Source organism: Pogoniulus pusillus, chromosome 40 (genome assembly GCF_015220805.1).
Source record: "Pogoniulus pusillus isolate bPogPus1 chromosome 40, bPogPus1.pri, whole genome shotgun sequence".
Taxonomy (NCBI): Eukaryota; Metazoa; Chordata; class Aves; order Piciformes; family Lybiidae; genus Pogoniulus; species Pogoniulus pusillus.
Genome location: NC_087303.1, coordinates 4,461,679 through 4,479,743, shown reverse-complemented (window position 1 = coordinate 4,479,743; position 18,065 = coordinate 4,461,679). Strand labels below are relative to the sequence as shown.

The 18,065-nt window shown below is 59.8% G+C and overlaps 1 protein-coding gene across 2 annotated transcripts in view; it reads left to right on the top strand.

Annotated features, from left to right (window-relative positions):
* MRC2 (mannose receptor C type 2) overlaps positions 1-17,277 on the top strand; it is a 34,821-nt gene extending 17,544 nt beyond the window's left edge. For both annotated transcript variants that reach the window (XM_064174490.1, XM_064174489.1), the window contains exons 4-30: positions 198-362; positions 533-646; positions 1,780-1,923; positions 2,744-2,932; positions 4,031-4,185; positions 4,465-4,572; positions 7,196-7,311; positions 7,413-7,561; positions 7,686-7,903; positions 8,620-8,762; positions 10,124-10,226; positions 10,339-10,477; positions 10,959-10,994; positions 11,685-11,845; positions 12,129-12,196; positions 12,397-12,497; positions 12,603-12,748; positions 13,310-13,424; positions 13,508-13,671; positions 13,885-13,993; positions 14,415-14,653; positions 14,737-14,905; positions 15,087-15,236; positions 15,524-15,643; positions 15,982-16,161; positions 16,545-16,571; positions 17,051-17,277. In XM_064174490.1, the coding sequence (XP_064030560.1) occupies positions 198-362; positions 533-646; positions 1,780-1,923; positions 2,744-2,932; positions 4,031-4,185; positions 4,465-4,572; positions 7,196-7,311; positions 7,413-7,561; positions 7,686-7,903; positions 8,620-8,762; positions 10,124-10,226; positions 10,339-10,477; positions 10,959-10,994; positions 11,685-11,845; positions 12,129-12,196; positions 12,397-12,497; positions 12,603-12,748; positions 13,310-13,424; positions 13,508-13,671; positions 13,885-13,993; positions 14,415-14,653; positions 14,737-14,905; positions 15,087-15,236; positions 15,524-15,643; positions 15,982-16,161; positions 16,545-16,571; positions 17,051-17,271 (3,749 nt within the window). In that variant the 3' untranslated portion in view covers positions 17,272-17,277. The remainder of the gene's footprint in view (positions 1-197; positions 363-532; positions 647-1,779; positions 1,924-2,743; positions 2,933-4,030; positions 4,186-4,464; positions 4,573-7,195; positions 7,312-7,412; positions 7,562-7,685; positions 7,904-8,619; positions 8,763-10,123; positions 10,227-10,338; positions 10,478-10,958; positions 10,995-11,684; positions 11,846-12,128; positions 12,197-12,396; positions 12,498-12,602; positions 12,749-13,309; positions 13,425-13,507; positions 13,672-13,884; positions 13,994-14,414; positions 14,654-14,736; positions 14,906-15,086; positions 15,237-15,523; positions 15,644-15,981; positions 16,162-16,544; positions 16,572-17,050) is intronic.
* Positions 17,278-18,065: the final 788 nt, after the last annotated feature.

Sequence of the window (18,065 nt, the reverse complement as noted above, 5' to 3'; positions counted from 1 at the left end):
GGGCCCAAGGACCTTAGAGGTCTTTTCCAACCAAAACAATCCTATGATTCTGTGATCCCTCCTGGAGACTTTCCTGCCTCTTCCCTCCTCTGCTGGCTCTGTCCCACTGCCTTCTCTCTGGCTCTTCTGGGTTGTTGGGATCTTTTGGGGCCACAGATGGGGGCTGTGTTGGGTGCTCACCCTGCTCATCCCCACAGGCAATGACTGTGAGACCTTCTGGGACAAGGACCACCTCACCAACAGCTGCTACCAGTTCAACTTCCAGTCGACGCTGTCGTGGCGGGAGGCCTGGAACAGCTGCGAGCAGCAAGGAGCCAACCTGCTGAGCATCACCGAGATCCATGAGCAGACCTACATCAATGGTGAGGGGATGGCAGCCTGCCTCTGCCCCTGGCCTCCTCACCCGGGGCAGGGCTGCTGGCACCATGGTGCCAGGTTGTTCTGATCGCCCTGGTTAGGGGGTTGTGATGGACTGGGGGTTGAGCTGGGGCTGGTCTGACTGATCCTGCCCCTTTGGCTGTGTTGGTACCAGGGCTGCTGACAGGGTACAGCTCCACACTCTGGATTGGGCTGAACGACCTGGACATCAATGGAGGCTGGCAGTGGTCAGACAACTCGCCCCTCAAGTACCTCAACTGGGAGAGTGGTGAGACAGGGGTCACTGGTGATGATGGGGGTGGGGGCAGAGAACAGCCTGTGACCACTGGAGGTGGCCTCATGGCAGGGGAAGTGGCCTAGGCTGCTGTAGGGTGTCCCCTCACTGCTGAGGCGTGGAGAGCCCTGTAGGGTTGTGGAACAGCCTGGGACATCTACGGAGCTGGAGCAGTCAGTGTACCTCTGCAACCCCTCAGCAGCCCCGTGGCTAATACAGGTTGAAGTTCCTTGTTTGGAGGGTTGTTGTGTCCCAGCTCAGTGACAAAGTGCAGCTGAGGAGTGGTCCCTATCTGTGGTCACCCTTCTCTAATCCTGGACTGCTCAGAGGCAGAAGGACTCATTCCAGGAGCTGCTGTGGTCGTGCCCAGTGTCATCATTCAGAGGCAGTCATGGGGACAGTGATCCCCTAGGAGGAGGTGTGGGGACAGCTAGGGGCACCAGTTCAGATCTGGTGCCATGTGTGTCCCTGGCTGCCATCCAGCATTTCCAGGTACGGTGGTGGTGCCCCAGGTCCTCCTGCATCAAGGCAAGATAAATAATGCTGGGCATGTGGGGTGGCATCACTGTGCAGAATGACAAACCAGAAGGGTCTCTGTAGAATGACAGAGTGGTAGGGGTTGAAAGGGACCTCTGGAGACGAGCCAGTCCAACGCCTTTGCCAGGGCAGGATCACCTAGGGCAGGTCACACAGGGATGCATCCAGATGGGTTTTGACTGCAAAGGAGACTCCACAACCTCTCTGGGCAGCCTGCTCCAGGGCTCCAGCACCCTCACACCAAAGAAGTTTCTCCTCATGTTGAGGTGGAACTTCCTGGGTTCCAGTTTGTGTCCATTGGCCCTTGTCCTATTTCAGGACACCACTGAAAATAACCTGGCCCCTTGACTGCCACCCTTCAGATGTTTGTAGACATGGACCAGCTTCCCTCTCAGGCTGCTCCTCTCCAGGCTCAACAGCTCCAGAGCTCTCAGCCTGCTCTCCTCATAGCCTCCTTTGGCTGTCAGAGCAGAGAGAGCTGCACCTTGCTGGTGCCTGTCCTCAGATGGTACCCTGCCCTTGTGGGTGGCATGGGTGGATCTGTCCTCAGCTCCTCAGAGCCTGTCCCACCCTTCCACCCCACTTTGCAGACCAGCCTGACAACCCCAGCGAGGAGAACTGTGGGGTGATCCGCACCGAGTCGTCGGGCAGGTGGCAGAACCGCGACTGCGGCATCGCCCTGCCCTACGTCTGCAAGAAGAAGCCCAATGCCACCACAGACCCCTTCCTGACGGGTGAGTGAGGGCAGCAGTGGCCCCGGGAGTGGGCAGCCCCACACCCCAGCTGGGCATGCTCCCAGCTCAGCGTGGTCAGAGAATGCTGCCTGCACACTGGCGCAGTGCGCGGTGCCGACATGCTGGATGTGCCCAGCAGTGCCTGAGTTCCCCAGAGCTGCCTCGGTGTGGAAAAGGTTCCCCCAAGCAGCAATCCCCTGAGAATCACAGAGTGGTAGGGGCTGGAAGGGAGATCATCCAGTCCAGTCTCCCTCCAATGCAGGATCACCCAGGAACACATCCAGATGGGTCTTGAAAGTCTCTGGAGAAGGAGACTCCAGCACCACCTCTCTGGGCAGTCTGCTCCAGGGCTCTGTCACCCTCACACCAAAGAAGTTTCTCCTCACGTTGAGGTGGAACTTCCTGGGTTCCAGTTTGTGTCCATTGCCCCCATGCTATCACAGGGCACCATTGATGAGATTGGTCCCTTACTCTTGACACCCACCCTCCAGATACTTGTAACCATCCGTGAGATCTCTCAGGCTGCTCTTCCAAGCTGCAGTTACAGGTTGGGTGGTAGGGAAGGAATCAAAGCAGCAGGAGGTTCCCCATGACCCCTGGGGCTGGAGTGTCTCTGCTGTGCCACTCAGCAAACAAAAGGGCTTTGGGTTTGTCCCTGGAGCTCTGAAGCTGGCGTTGCCTGCACCTTATGTGTGTTATGTTTTGGCTGTGGCTTTCACATGTTGCTTTGGCTTGGTCTCCTGAGCATCCCATGCAACTGTGGCCACCTTCCCTGACAAATAGAGAACAGGAACCCTCAGGCTGCCTTATGTCCTGCCAGACTCGTGGTCAGAGGTGAAGGTGGACTGTGAGCCCAGCTGGCAGCCCTTCCAGTCCAACTGCTACCGGCTGGTGGGGGAGAAGAAGACCTGGCAGGAGGCGAAGAAGACCTGCCTGCGGAGCGGGGGGGACCTGGTCAGCATCCACACCCTCTCCGAGCTGGAGTTTGTCACCAAGCAGATCAAGCAAGGTACAGGGGAGCTCCCTGTGTCAGCAGTGCCCTTCCTGTCCCACGTGAGGATCCACAGGAAGGTCACTTTGGTGAGATGGAGACTGCAAAGTCAAACGAGCTTGGAGCTGTGAAGGGAGAGGAGACCTCGGGTTGGGAGGTGCTGTGCTGCTGGGAGTAGCCCATGCCCCAGGTGTGTCCTCCATCCAGCATAGGAGCCTGCAGTGCTGAGGGAGAAAATAGGCAGCAGCAGCTGGGAATGGCACTGGTCCTGGCTGGTTAGCTTAGGAAAGATGGGGAACAATGTCCTGGGCAGCTTGCTGGAGGAGGCTGCACCTGCTGCTGCCATGGGCACAAGTGTCAGCTGAAGGGACAGTGCCTGCCTATGGCCTTCCAGGTTCTTTCGTTCAGTCCTGACTTCACCCAGGTGTAGCTGGGTTGAAGTTTCCTGTGCTAGGATGTGTTGGAGCTGGGGATGCACTTGGGAAGCTCCAGCCTGAGCAACTGTGGCTGCTCAGGGGCCACCTGTGCCACCATCTTCTGGACCCTGCTTGTGCCACCCTCATTAGGATCACCTCAGCCTGGGTTTAGCTGTTCCCATACAAATGCAGCCCCTCCATCCAAATTATTCCCTCTTGCAGCCCAACCTGCTCTGCAGAGACAGAACCTGGCAGTGAAACACACTGTGGGGACATCTGGGGACCATCAGTGGGGCTAGGGGCTGAAGGGACTTAATGCCCTTCAGGAGCTGAGAGAGGGTGGAGGAAGGAGAGGGATGTGCCAGCACTCCCAGGCAGAGGTGGGATGGAGTAGAAGGGAACGGTTGAAAGCCATTCCCTTACTGGACTTGAGCCTACAGGCCCAGACTTCTGCCATTCTGCTGGTGCCAGGATGTCACTAAAACCTGCTGGCAAATGTCCCTCTCTTTCCCTCTCCCTGGGTCCATCCTTGCCCTGCCCTGCTCTCCCCTGCCTGCTGGCACCGTGGGGCTAGGGGCTGAGTGCCACAGTGGAGTTTGGGCAGCTGCTCTGCAGATAGGGTCCCATCACAGGGGCTCGTAGACTGGAAGGGTGTCAGCCAGGCAGAGGGAATTGCACCTTCACCCTCCTGTCCCAGCAGATGTGGAGGAGCTCTGGATTGGCCTAAATGACCTCAAGCTGCAGATGAACTTCGAGTGGTCAGATGGGACACCAGTGAGGTTCACCTACTGGCACCCCTTTGAACCCAACAACTTCCGTGACAGCCTGGAGGACTGTGTGACCATCTGGGGACCGGTGAGAGCCCGGGGCAGGGGGCATCTGCATCCTGCACCCCCACAGAGGGCACTGCACCATCCTTGTGCACGGGCAAATGATACCTCAGGATGCATCTCCAGCTGGGTTTGAGCCTGACTCATTCCACTTGTTGGGATGGGAGGGATTCGGCAGAGCACTCCTGGGGGGTTTGATGTAAGGAGGGAAAGTTTGTGGGCCTGAGGTGGGGGGGATGAATGGGCTGGGAGATCCCGCAGGGTGTTGGATGGGCTCAACCCTGCTCTTCTCCTGGCTGTGCAGGAGGGGAGGTGGAATGACAGCCCCTGCAACCAGAGCCTGCCCTCCATCTGCAAAAAGCCAGGTCGGGTGAGCCAGGAGAAGGAGGAGGACAACCATGGCTGCCGAAAGGTGAGGGGGACCCAGATCCACATCTCTGCCTGGTGCTTGGGGCTTTGGGGTCGCAGGGCAGCTCTCCCCACAACCCTTTCAGGGAGCCCTGATGAGCAGCACCTGGTGCACCTGTACTTGGGGGCTGCGGAGCCTCTTGCATGTGCCTGAGGCTGTGGGAGCAGGCTGGGACAAAACCTGTGCCCTCATGGTCCTGAGGTCCTCCCGTGGCCTGGTTTGTTTGCCAACAGGGATGTTCTTTTTTATCACCTTTGCTTCTCTCTGTGCCAGACCTGGCAGCAAAAGTTCTCCACATGGGAGCCTGGCAGGATGGAGGCAGCTGCCAGCACTGTGCCTGGCTGCGATGGCAGGCTGCCTTCTCCAGGCAGGGACACAGCCACCAGCCTGGGGCTTCTCACCCAGAGCAGGCTCTGCCTCAGTTTCCCCAGCTGTCAGGTGGGCCCGAGGCAGTCCCTTTCCCACGCTTGCTGGGAAGTGGCTTTTGTGCCTCTTTGCAAAGCCTGGGAGGGCAGAGCCTGGCACTGGCAGGCTCTCGAATGTCTCCCAGTGTCCCGCAGCCAGCGTGGGCTCACACCCAGACTAGCAAGCAGCCCTCGGGGACAGCTCCCAGAGGTGGTGCTGGGCTCCTCCATCAGTCTTTAGTCTTTTCCCTGTCACACTGGCACCCTGGGCCAGACTGGGAGGCTGCCAGCCAGAGCTAGAGCAGCCCTGGTGTCGGTGAGTGCTGGGGGTGAGGCATTTGGTGGCAATGCGCCACCACCACCTGTCTGCTTGTGCCTGCAGCAGTCCTAACAGGGTGTCCCCACGCAGGTTTAACTCCCTCCTGCCTCTCCAGCCGCAGTCTCGCCCTGGTCCTAGGTGCCCAGCAGAGATGCACCTGCTGGCAAACAAACTGGGAGCAATAAGTTAACTGAGGGGAGACTTTCCCATGCTTCTTCCCTCTCCTCATCCTTATCAGGGCTGTTTGACACCCAGATGCAGAGGCTGGTGGAGAGGAGGCAGCATCTTGCTGAGAGGGCCAGCCCTGGTCTTCTCTGGCCACCCTGGTGGTTTCTCTTGGTGACTTTGCTGCTCCTTCTCCTGCTTCACAAGTTCTCTAGTTTTGGAACAGCTTTTCAGGAGGCAGTGGAAGGTGAAGAGCTGGAGAGGGATGAGGGAGCGCTCCATGATCAGGAGCTGGAGGCAGTTGGGATTGATGGTTCCATCCTGTCCAGTTTTGGACCACAGGGGCTTGCTGTGGTGCTTAGTGTGCCCCTGTGTGGTTTTAGTGACCCCTCTGGGGTCATCAGGAACCTGCAGTGTCCCATGTTAGGCCTCTTCCTTGGCTGCTCAGGGCTGTCCCTGGTGGTACCAGCTGGTGAGACCATACCTGGGTTTGCTAACCCGGGGAAAGGCTCAGGAGCAGGAACTTGAGGGAAGAAGTGAGGTTTGAGGTACTTTTTCTCTTGGTCTCCTAAAGCTGCTGCTTTCCCACCATGCTGATGACACTGACATGTCCTCTGCTGTCCTCCCAGTGCCTGGGAGCCCCAGGGCTAAAACATTGGTGATGCTTCCTACCACATCAAGAGGGTCCCTCAGCCTGGGGGGCTCTTGCCTCACCAGCTGATCCCCTTCACCCTCCCCACTCTGGCTGACTCTTCCTCACACACGTGTCCCCCCTCGGTGGATGAGCCCCCATGTCCCTCCCCATGCCACCACCAGCCCCAGGGCTGCCCCACTCCCTGCTCTGGCAGAAAACAGGGACTATTGTGTCTCTGGCCCCGGAGAGGCTCCAACATCAACAAGGCGGGGGATGAAAGCTGGCCGTGGTGGGACTGGCTCTGGCTTCGGCCCCGCGGCGTACAGAAGGGGATTGTGTTCCCCTCCCCGCGCTGGCCGCTGGCAGGCAGAGCCACTTCCCGGCTTTGAAGCTGCCTGGTGTTTGTTTGCCTTGCAGCCATGTCCTCTGGGGCTGGGGGCTTGGGAGAGCTCAGAGCTGAGCGAGGTCAAGCTGGGGCAGCTGGGGCTAGGAGACCTCCCAGGAGAAGGCAGAGGTTGGTGGCAGGGGACGTGGGATGTTGCTCTCAGCCCCTGAGCCTGTCCATGTGCTTCTGGAGAGGGCTGGGGGTGAGCCCTGTTGGACATTGAATTCTGGGCACCGTGGTATGAGGTGTCCAGAGGGTGTGCAGAGAAGGACAGCAAGACTGGTGAGGGGTTTGGAGGGGATGGCATGCAAGAAGCAGCTGAGAGGTTGTTTAGTCTGGAGAAGAGAAGGCTGAGGGGAGACCTCATTGCTCTCTGCAGCTCCCTGAAAGGAGGTTGGAGTGAGGCTGATGTTGATCTCTTCTCCCAGGTAACCAGCAAGAGCACAAGAGGAAATGGGCTTGAGTTGTGCCAGGGGAGGTTTAGGTTGGATATTGGGAAAAATGTCTTTCTTGCAAGAGTGGTCAGGGCTTGGCAGAGGCTGCCCAGAGAGGTGGTGGAGTCCCTGTCCCTGGAAGTGTTTAAGGAGCTTTAGATGTGGTGCTTCAGGATGCAGATTAGTGGTCGTGGTAGTGGGGTTACAGTTGGACTCAGCGATCATAAAGGTCTCTTCCAGCCTTAATGGTTCCACGATTCTGTGATTTCCTGTCCCCTTCCCCAGGGCTGGAAGTGGCACAGCCCCTCCTGCTTCTGGCTGGGCGAGGACCGCGTCCCCTACAGCGACGCCCGCAAGACCTGCTCCGACTCTGGCGCCACCCTGGTCACCATCACCAGCAGGTCAGTGTCACGCTGCTGCCTGGCTCGCCCCAAAGCGAGAACCCCACGCTGGGATTGGCACACAAGGGCTGGTGGCACAGCTGCTGTTGCTGCCCCTCCAGGTTCGAGCAGGTGTACGTCAGCAGCCTCATCTTCGGCTGGGAGGGGGAGTTCTTCTGGACAGCTCTGCAGGACATCAACGAGACAGGGCAGTTCCGCTGGCTGAGCGGGGACCAGGCCAGGTACACCCACTGGAACCGCAACCAGCCCGGTAAGGGGGCGGCCGTGGGTGGGGAGGGCATGTCCCCTGCGTGCAGGATGGGTGCCCGCTTTGCCACCTGGCATGGTCCAACCCTAAGGCTGGCATCCCCTCCCCGCTCCCGTGAGCGCTCCAGGTTACAACAAGGGTGGCTGCGTGGCCCTGGCCACCGGCAGCTCCACGGGGCTGTGGGAGGTGAAGAACTGCAGCACCTTCAAGGCCAAGTACATCTGCCAGCAGAACCTGGGCACCTCGCTCAGCCCCGAGCTGCCTGGGCCCTACCCCACACCCAGCCTCACCGCTGCCTGCCCGCTGGGATGGAGCTCTGACTCTAAGCTTCGTCACTGCTACAAGGTGAGGGGTGCTGGGGGGCTTGCTCTGGCCATTCTGGGGAGCCATTTGCTTCCTCACTGGTGCAAGGAGGGTGAAGGAGCAAAGGGCATCCCTGACCCCACTAATCTGGTTCATAGAATCACTGAGGTTGGAAAAGCCCTCTAAGGTCAAGTCCATCATGCCCACTGAGCCACATCCCCGAGTGCCATGTCCACACATGTTTTGAACACTTGCAGGGATTGTGACTCCACCATGCTGCTGGGCAGCCTGCTCCAGTGCCTGACAGCTTGTCAGGAAATAGACATTTCCTGATAGTCCACCTAAACCTCCCCTGGTGTAACTTGAGGCTGTTTCCTATTGCTGCTTACCTTGGAGGAGAGACCAGCATTGGCCTCACTCCAGCCTCCTTTCAGGGAGTTGTAGAGAGCCAGAAGGTCTCCTCTCAGCCTCCTTGTATCCAGACTAATCAACCCCAGTTCCCTCAGCTGCTCCTCACAAGACTTGTGCTCCAGACCCTTCATCAGCTTTGTTGTCCTTCCCAGGACTTCAGCATCTTAATGTCCTTCTTGTAGTGAGTGGCCCAAAAGTGAGCCCTCACCAGTGCCCAGTACAGGGACATGATCACTGCCCTGGTCCTGAGCTCAGGCTGAGTGGTGGCAGCGTGCCCTGGGACACTGTTGCCAGCAGGGTGAGGATGATGCTGTGGTCTTCTCTGGTGCTGATTCCTCCCTCCCCAGGTGTTCAGCTTTGAGAAGCTGCAGGAGAAGAGGAGCTGGGTTGCGGCGCAGGAGTTCTGCCGGGAGCTGGGGGCCCAGCTGCTCAGCCTGGCCAGCTACGAGGAGGAGCACTTCATTGCCAACACTCTCAACAAGATCTTTGGGTGAGAGCTGTGCTGGTGCAGGTCCCACTGCCCCAGTGTGCTTGCCAAGAACCCACACCCTGCTCCCTGTGCCCTGGGCAGGCGGATGGGGCAGGGATGAGGCTCTCTGAGCATGGACCTGCGTGCGGAAGGTTTCATCGCTGGTGTGGCTGCACCAAAGAGGGGACGCGGGAGAAGTGCAGGATGGTGTCATCTGGGGATGGAGCTTGGGCTTAAAACACAGAATCACAGGGTGTCAGGGGATGGAAGGGACCTCCAAAGCTCAGCCAGTCCAATTCCCCTGCCACAGCAGGATCACCCAGAGCAGGTCACACAGGGATGCATCCAGGCAGGTTTTGAGTATCTGCAGAGAGGAAGACTCCACAACCCCCTTGGGCAGCCTCTTCCAGGGCTCTGTCACCCTCACAAGGAAAAAAAGTCTTCTCATGTTTCCATGGCACTTCCTCTGCCTCACCTCCCACCACTGCCCCTTTGCCCCTTGTGCTGTCACTGGCATCACCCAGCAGAGCCTGGCTCCAGCCTCCTGGCTCTCACCTGCACATCTTTGTAAACATTAATGAGGTCACCTCTCAGGCTGCTCCTCGCCAAGCAGCAGACCCACAGCTCCCTTCTTCTTGAACTGAGGGGCCCAGAACTGGACACAGTACTCCAAATGCAGTCTTACCAGGGCAGAGTAGAACTGAGCCTTGAGCCCTGGGCTGTCTCATCCCATCTCCTGCCAGAGAGTGGCTTTGAGAGCAGACAGAAAAGTCCAGGTTTGAAATACAGCTCTGTATGTAAATAGAAAAGAATCCACTTCAGGTGAGGGTTGCTCTGGGAGCATGCCCCTTTACTTGGCACTGGTGAGGCCGCACTTTGAATTCTCGGTTCATTTTGGGGCTACTCAGTCTAAGAAGGACATGGAGGGGCTGGAGCTGCTCCAGAGCTGATGAAGGGTCTAGAGAACAGGGCTGGTGAGGAGCAGCTGAGGAAAATGGGGCTGTTAAGCCTGGAGAAAAGGAGGCTGAGAGGAGACCTTGTTGCTCTCTACAATTCCCTGAAAGAAAGCTGGAGCCAGGTGAGGGTTGGTCTCTTCTTCCTATCAGGTGATAGAATGAGAGAAAATGGCCTCAAGGTGCAGCAGGGCAGGTTTAGGTTGGATATTTTGCTGCAAGAGTGGTCAGGGACTGGAGCAGGCTGCCCAGGGAGGTAGTAGAGTCACCATGCCTGGAGGTGTTTGAGAAGTGTGTGGGCATGACACTTTGGGACGTGGTTTGATGGCCATGGTGGTGCTGGGCCAACAGTTGGACTCAGTGATGTTGGAGGTCTTTTCCAACTGAAACAGTTCTCTGATTCTCACCCTTCCCTCTGTGTCCCCACAGGGAGTCAGAGCCAGAGCTCCACGAGCAGCACTGGTTCTGGATTGGCCTGAACCGGCGGGACCCAGCAGGGGACAGGAGCTGGAAGTGGAGCGATGGGCTGGGGGTGAGTCCTGTGCAGGGGGAGGGGGTCATCAAGGTGGTGTTTGGGGTGCAGAGGGAGGCAAATCTGGTGCTGGTGGAAGTGCCCAACACTGCCCGTTTCTCTCGACCCCCAGTTTTTCTACCACAACTTTGACCGCAGTAACTACGATGACGATGACATCCGGACCTGCGCGGTGCTGGACCTGGCCTCCCTGCAGTGGGTGCCCATGCAGTGCGAAGCCCAGCTGGACTGGATCTGCAAACTGCCCAAAGGTACCCAGCAAAGAGCCCCTCAAACCCTCCAGCTTTGCATCACCTGGCAGAGAATGGGCTGGGGGATGGTGGAGTGGGTGCAGAGGGACTCTGTTCCCTCCCTTCTGGAGGTTGCACTTTTATCATTGAATCATGGAAGGGCTGAGAAGAGACCTTTGAGGTCATCAAGTCCAACCACTCCCCCAGAGCTCACAGTCCTGCCACTGCCACTAGACCATGTCCCTTAGCACCACATCCCCATGTCTTTTAAACACCTGTATGGATGGGAACTCCAGCACCTCCCTGGGCAGACTGTTCCAGTGAAAATGGGCAGGAAGGGAGATGGGAGTTGAAATTCAGGGGCTGGGAGAGATGCTGTTCATCCTGGTGGATTCAGGAGGACGTCTTGCCCTTGGAGCCTGAGGGCGGTCTGCAGGCAGGTCCCAGCACCAGCAGTCCAGCCCCAGATCCCTCTGACAGCTTCTCCTTGCCCTCTCGCCAGGTGCCGATGTGAAGGAGCCAGAGATCACCTCCCAAGGTGCGTTGGCTGTGGCCGTGGCTCGTTCTGGTGGAGACCTTCCTCCTGAGGTGTCTGCCACCCTGCTGCATGTGCGAGCAAGGCACAGTCCCTGCATCCCTGTCGCGTTACCTGGGGAAGATGGATCCTGTGTAGGGGCATAGGAGGGAGGGCAGCCCCAGGATCTTCCTGCTCCTTGCAGGGACTGGGCAGGATCCATAGAACTACAGAACTGTCCATGCTGGAAGTGATTTTTGCATCAAGTCCAACCCCTCACCCAGAGCTCACAATCCCACCACTGCTGCTAAGCTGCTGCCACTAAACCAAGTCCCTCAGCACCACATCCATGCCTCTTTAATTACCTCCAGGGATGGTGACTTCACCACCCCCCTGGGCAGCCTCCTCCAGTGCCTGAGAATTCTTTCCGTGAAGTTTTTCCTAGTATCCAACCTGAACCTCCCCTGACACAACTTGAGGCTGTTTCCTCTTGTCCTGCCACTTGTTGCATGTGAGAAAAGACCAACCCCCACCTCCCCAACCTCCTTTGAGGTGCTTGTAGAGGGCTTCTCCCCCAGCAGATCCCTCAGCTGCAGGAAAGGGACAAAAGCAAAGCAGCCCAACCCGCAGGGGACTGAGGGACAGGGTGATGGGTGCAGGTGGCTGTGGCAGGGGCTGGCACAGCCATGGTGTGACGCCAGCCCTTGCCTGCAGGCAGCAAAGAGTGGGTGAGGTTCCAAGAGGCCGAGTACAGGTTTTCAGAGCACCACTCAACGTGGGTGCAGGCTCATCGCATCTGCAACTGGAACCAGGCGAAGCTGGCGTCCGTGCACAGCGAGGCCGAGCTGAGCTTCCTGGGCCAGAACCTCAAGAAGGTACCAGAGGGGTGGGGACCTCCTCAGGCACTGATGGGCTCCGCTGCCTCCCCAGCCTGCTCCCTCCCTGGCTTCTTTCATGCTTTGCTGGAGGAATGTCACCTGGGCACAGCTGGGCTCACGATGGGGCTTGTGTGGAGGTGGCAGTTCCTGGGGGCTCGGCAAGGTGATGCCTTTTGCCATGGTGCAAGCTGCAGGGTGGCTGCCTGCTCCTGGTGTCTAGGGTGGCTCTGGTTGTCCCCGAGGACACTCAGGCACTGACCTGTTTCCTCTGGGTGTGCAGTTCTCCAGGGGCCAGGAGCAGCACTGGTGGATCGGGCTGCACACCTTCGAGAACGATGGCAGGTTCAAGTGAGTCTGAGACCAGCCCCTCACGTCCCCACACCTCCCCATGCCACTCCACTCTGCTCAGCTCCTAGAGCATCTCAGGGCTCTCATCCTGGGGCGCTGGGATGGAAGTTCCTCACCCAAGAGATGGCAGTGTGGGGAGGTGCTCCCAGTTAGAGCAGGCAGCCTGCGTGGTCTCATGCTCCCCGTGGTGCCTTTCCCAGGTGGTCTGATGGCTCCGTCCTCAACTTTGTCTCCTGGGCACCAGGCAAGCCCTGGCCCACCACCAGGGACAGCAAATGTGTCTACATGACGGCCAGCCGAGGTGAGGGGCAGGATCCGGCCCTGTTGGGCTCTGGAGAGGCTGAGCAGAGACACCTCCCTCCTGGTGTGGTGCAGGGAGTCATGCCTGCCTTGTCCCTGCCCGCAGAGGACTGGGGGGACCAGAAGTGCATGACAGACCTGCCCTACATCTGCAAGCGGAGCAATGGCACAGCCGCGAAGCCTTCCCTGCCACCACCGCCCGCTCCCGCCAGCGGGGGCTGTCCCCACGGGTGGCTTCCCTTCCTCGGCAAGGTGCGGCACAGAGGGCACGGCCACCACTTCCACCAGCCCAGCGGGGTGGGAGAGGTGGTGGCTGAGAAATGCCAGGGTGGAGAGGGACTCGTGCTTTGGTTTGAGGGATGCTGCAGGGTGTGTGCCCAGGGGTGCTGGGAGAGGTGAGCTGTGGGTGCAAGAGGGGATGGTGAGGATGTGTGCCCAGGTGTGCTGGGAGAGGTGAGCTGTGGGTGCAGGAGGGGGTGTAAGGGTGTGTGCCCAAGGGTAGGGGTGCTGGGAGAGGTGAGCTGTGGAGTCTGGGTGCAGGAAGGGGTGTGAAGGTGTGTGCCCAGGGGTGCTGGGAGAGGTGAGCTGTGGGTGCAGGAGGGGGTGTGAGGGTGTGTGCCCAGGGGTGCTGGGTGGGGTGTGTTGTGAGGGTGCAGGCAGGATGGAGGGGCTGGCAGCAGGAAGGTGCAGTGGAAAAAGGGCTGTTGGGGCAGAATGGGGCTGAAGAGAGTGGTTGAGTGAGGAGGGTGCAGGGCTCAGAGTTGGGGCAGTAGCTGCCCCCTCCCCAACCATGCCATGCCCCTGCCCATGTAGTGTTTCAGCTTTCATGGGCACGACAAGGCCGAGACGGTGAGGTGGCCAGAGGCCAAACAGGCATGTGAGAGCCAGGGAGCTGTCCTGGCCACCATCGCCAGTCCCCTGGAGCAGGGTAGGTCTTTTGAGCCCTCACCTACACCCCCTGGCTGGGCATCTGCCAGGCATAGTCCTCAGTGCCTCACTCGTCAATTGCAGCTTTCATCACATCCATGCTGCCCAACATCTCCTTTGACCTCTGGATTGGCCTCCATGATGCCCAGAGGGAGTTCCAGTGGGTGGAGGGTGAGCCACTGCGGTACACGAGCTGGGCACCTGGCGAGCCCTCAGGCTGCAGTGCCTCCAGCCCCCGCGACAAGCCGGTGAGTGGGACCCCCCCACTGCATCCCCCAGCCCCTGGCAAGGTCTCAGTCCTGAACACACCACGAGCATGGAAGGTTTTAGGGTGCCAGGCTGGCTCTCCAAGGGCAGAGCAGGATGCAGCCCTGCAGGGTGGAGGTCCCTGGCATGGGGGTGTCCATGGGGTGGGATGGCGCCACTAAGGACAGTTCTGACCTCGTGGCTTGGCTGTGCAGACCAACTGTGTGGTGGTGTGGCATGGCTCACCCCCCCACTTCACGGGCCACTGGGACGACCGGAGCTGCCTGGAGGAGAAGCATGGCTACATCTGCCAGCGGAGCCTAGGTAGGAGGGGGACAAAGGGGACAGCCTCTGCTCCTGCTTCTGGGGACCTGCTGCTGCCACCCTGCTGCCCCGTGCTGTGGTGGGGTCGTGGCTGGGGAGTATGGAGTGATGGGCATAGCTTGGGGGTGCTGGATGAGCTCAAGGGAGGCAGCTTGCCCCTGGTCCCAGCCATCTGTGCATGCCAGCCTGGCTCGGTGTGTCCTGTGGGGATGTGCATCCAGGGTGCAGATGTTCCCAGGGTGTCAGTTGTCACCCCCAAGCATGTGGCTTTTCTGCTCTCCTTGGCTGTACTGGCGTGTGCCCTGTGTACAGCGCTGCCAGGGACACCTTGGCTTGGAGCAGGGAGGGACAAGAGGGTGATCCTCCATGGGATGCAGAGGTGTCCTCTGTGCCCTCTGACTGTGTCTCTTTGCTCCCCCAGACCCATCCCTGAGCCCCACGCAGACGCCGTACCCGCCCTCGCCCACTGGCACCCTCTTTTACCACAACAGCACCTACCGCATCCTGCAGAAGCCCCTCAGGTGGCACGAGGCCCTGCTGCTCTGCGAGACCCTCAATGCCACCCTGGCCACCATCCCCGACCCCTACAGCCAGGCCTTCCTCACCCAGGCCGTCAGCAGCCTGCAGGCTCCGCTCTGGATTGGGTTGGCCAACGACAAGGTGAGGGAAAGGGGCAGGCAGCTGGGGCAGGGGTGCTCAGGGGGTCAGGGCAGCCCCCCCAGCTTCTCCTCTTGGTGCTGCAGGGCAGCCGGAGCTACTCGTGGCTGGCAGAGGAGAACCTCTTCTACACCAACTGGCAGGAGAGGGAGCCCCAGCAGATCACTGGCTGCACCTACATGGATGCGGATGGGAGCTGGCGCACGGCTGGCTGCGACACCAAGCTGCAGGGGGGCATCTGCCAGCTCCGAGCAGGTGCCAGCCACGGGGGTCGGTGTGGGGTTTAATGTGGGGTGGACCAGGTGGGGAATAAGCAAGGGTTGGAGGTGGAATCTTGCTAGGAACCTTCTGCAGCTGTATGCACATCCTTGTGGGTTTTGGTGCCCCAGTGTGGTGTGGGACCCTGGCACCCACCAGTGCACCCTCTGCTCCCCAGATGCCCCCCGCACGCACAAGTGGAGCTACAGTGGCAGCTGTCCCAAGTCGCTGGAGGACTCATCCTGGATCCCCTTCCGGGACCACTGCTACACCTTCCACATGGAGATCACCTTAGGGCAGAAGGATGCCATGAGGAGATGCCAGAAAGGTATGGGGGGGTTGTGGTGGTGGAAGGAGAAGGTGCATCCTTGGAAGTGGAAGAGATGATGTCCCCAGGGTGTTCATGGGTGCAACAGAGCACCCTTGAGTGGGATCCTTGACCCTGGGCTCGTGTCTGTGGTCAGCTACCATCTGTCTCCTTGCTGTTACTTGTTTGGGTTCCCCAGCTACCATGTGGTTCATGGATGGTTCCTCAGCTTTGTCTTCTTGGGCACTGCTGCTCTGAGCTCCGTCCTCTGAAGTCAGAGCTCTTCCCTGACACTCCTTCCCCTGCAGTTGGTGGTACAGTGTTGTCCATCCAGGATGAGATGGAGAACATCTTCGTGTGGGAGCATCTCCAGGCGTATGAAGGCCCATCCAAGGGTGCCTGGCTGGGCATGACCTTCAACCCCAAAGGTACAAAGGAAGGAGGGAGGTGTTAGATATTCCTAGAGGCACTCCCTTGAATTCCCACCAGGTCTGCAGTGAGCAGAGGAAGCTCTTGGTGGTGGCACTTGGGGGGCTTAGTCTGTGGTGTGATCAGGAACAACCTCAGTGCCTCAGGCCGTGCTGAATGTGCCATGTCTGGCTTGGTGGGAGGGCAGTGGTAGCTTCCAAGCCCAGAGCTTCCTCCAAGGCACTGCAGGTTCAGTGAGGTGCCCTGGAGCCCTGTCACACCTCCCTTGATTGCTGAACTGGGACAAATATGGGATGTCCCCTTCAGCCTCCTGAGAGCTCATGCTGCTGTTTCCCAGGTGGCACCTTGGTGTGGCATGACAACACTGCTGTGAACTACTCCAACTGGGGCCAGCACGACACGGGGCCCAGCATGCTCAGCCAGAACAGCTGCTACTGGATCCAGAGCAGCAATGGCGTGTGGCGCCTGGGCTCCTGCACCAACGTCACCATGGGGGTCATCTGCAAGATGCCCCGAGGTAGGACCCCCTCACCCTAGGCCCCCGAGGCACCTGGGCTGATGTAGGGTGAGCTGTGGGTCCAGGTAGGGTGTCACAGGGCAGAAACCTCATGCTGGCAATGCCAGCCACATGTTCTGGGTGATTCCAGTCTAGGGGGGTTGCAGGTTGCTGGGATCTGCAGGTCCCCGCTGGGCTCAGCAGTGACCTGTGCATGTGGCAGTGGCTGGGTCAGCAGTTCAGAGCAGGATGAGGCTGGTGGAGTAGTGGGGGAGGAGAAGCAGAGGACCTCTGCAGCTGTGCAGCGCTGGGAGCAGCGGTGGGCGTGGGGCTGGTGATGCTGGCACTGGGGAGAGGGGAGGGCCCCGTGGCGATGCACTCACCTGTCTGTGTTGCCCTTGCAGTGGAGGAGAGCAGCTTTTCCAGGGCAGGTGAGTGCCACCATCAGCCTGGACACGGTACTGGGAGTGGGAGCTGGTGCTGGGGACTTGTGTTAATGCATCCCAGCTTGAATTAGCGACCAAAGAAATGGTGGTGGGGAGTGGGAGTGGTGGGAATCCATTGCCAGGTGGCTTTGGTGCGGGGTTAGAGCTCCTTCGCAGCAGGAGCCATCCCTCCATGGCGCAGTGTGTCCAGCCAGCCTCTTGCTGCAACAGTGAGGGTGGGGAGACACTGGCACAGGTTGCCCTTGGAGGTCATGGATGCCCCCTTCCTGGAGGTGTTCGGGGCCAGCTTGGCTGAGTCCCTGAGCAGCCTGTGCTAGTGGGAGGCAGCCCTTGGCGGGAGGGGGTGTCAGAACTGGATGATCTTCGAGGTCCCAACCCAGGGCTGTCTGAATCCCAGCAGCCGCAGAGCCAAGCGGGTGAGGGTTGCCAGGCTGCCCCTCAGCAGGGCTCTCTCCCGCCCGCAGCGCTGCCCGAGAACACGACGGCCATCGCGGTGGTGGTGCTGGCGGCCCTGGCGCTGTGTGCCATGCTGGCCGTCGCCATCTACCTGTACCGGCGGCGGCGCAGCGCCGAGCGCGGAGCCTTCGAGAGCGCTCGCTACAGCCGCACCACCTCCAGCCCCGGCGAGGCGGCCGAGAAGAACATCCTGGTGTCCGACATGGAGATGAACGAGCAGCAGGACTAACGGCAGGGGGGACGCTGGGGGCGGGGGCCTGGGGAAAGGGGAGGATGGAGAGCACCACGAGCCCTGTCCCCACGGGGCCGGGGCGAGGGGCTGGGGGTGTGCTTGGGGGTCTGGCCAGGTGGGTGAGTGGAGGGAGCTGGGGTCCCTCCTGGCCCTTGGGTCGCTGCCGTCACCTCCAGGCTTGTCTCCAGCTGCCAGGGGTTTGCCTGCAGCACCTGTGGAGGCAGTTCCAGGGCTAAGAAGTTTAGAGGGGAGTTGTGCCCCTGCCAAGCTTTCCAGTGATGTGAGCGGGCTCCAGGACACCTTCCCCTTGGCAGAAGGCAAGCGTGAGCCTTCAGAGCCCTGTGGTGGGCTTATCCCCCTCCAAGAACCAAGCTGGTCTCCAAGAAGACATCCTCCTGGGCAAGAGGTCTCTCAAGCTGATCTACCTCCCCTCCGAGGGCAGCGGCAAGGGCCCTGCCAGCCCCCTCTTCCCCCTCACTGTGCCACTTCTCTTCCCCCTCCTCAGCTTCATCCCCAACCTCCAGCAGAGTGCAGTGGAGATGCTATGGCTGCCACCCAAGCATGGACACAGCATCAGCCATGGGATCCCCTCTTCTCCCTGGCATCCCTAAGGCTGCATCCAGACCTGGCAAGGCAGTGGCCTCTCCCCCCCAGGGCTGGCAGCCAGAGCCTGCTCCACTTTCTGGTTTCTTTGGTGTGTGCCCCACCAAAATAACCGCGTGGGCTGGCACCAGAGCAAGCTGCTGGCCATGTGCACGTCCGGTGGCATCATCCTGGGCTCCACGGGAGGA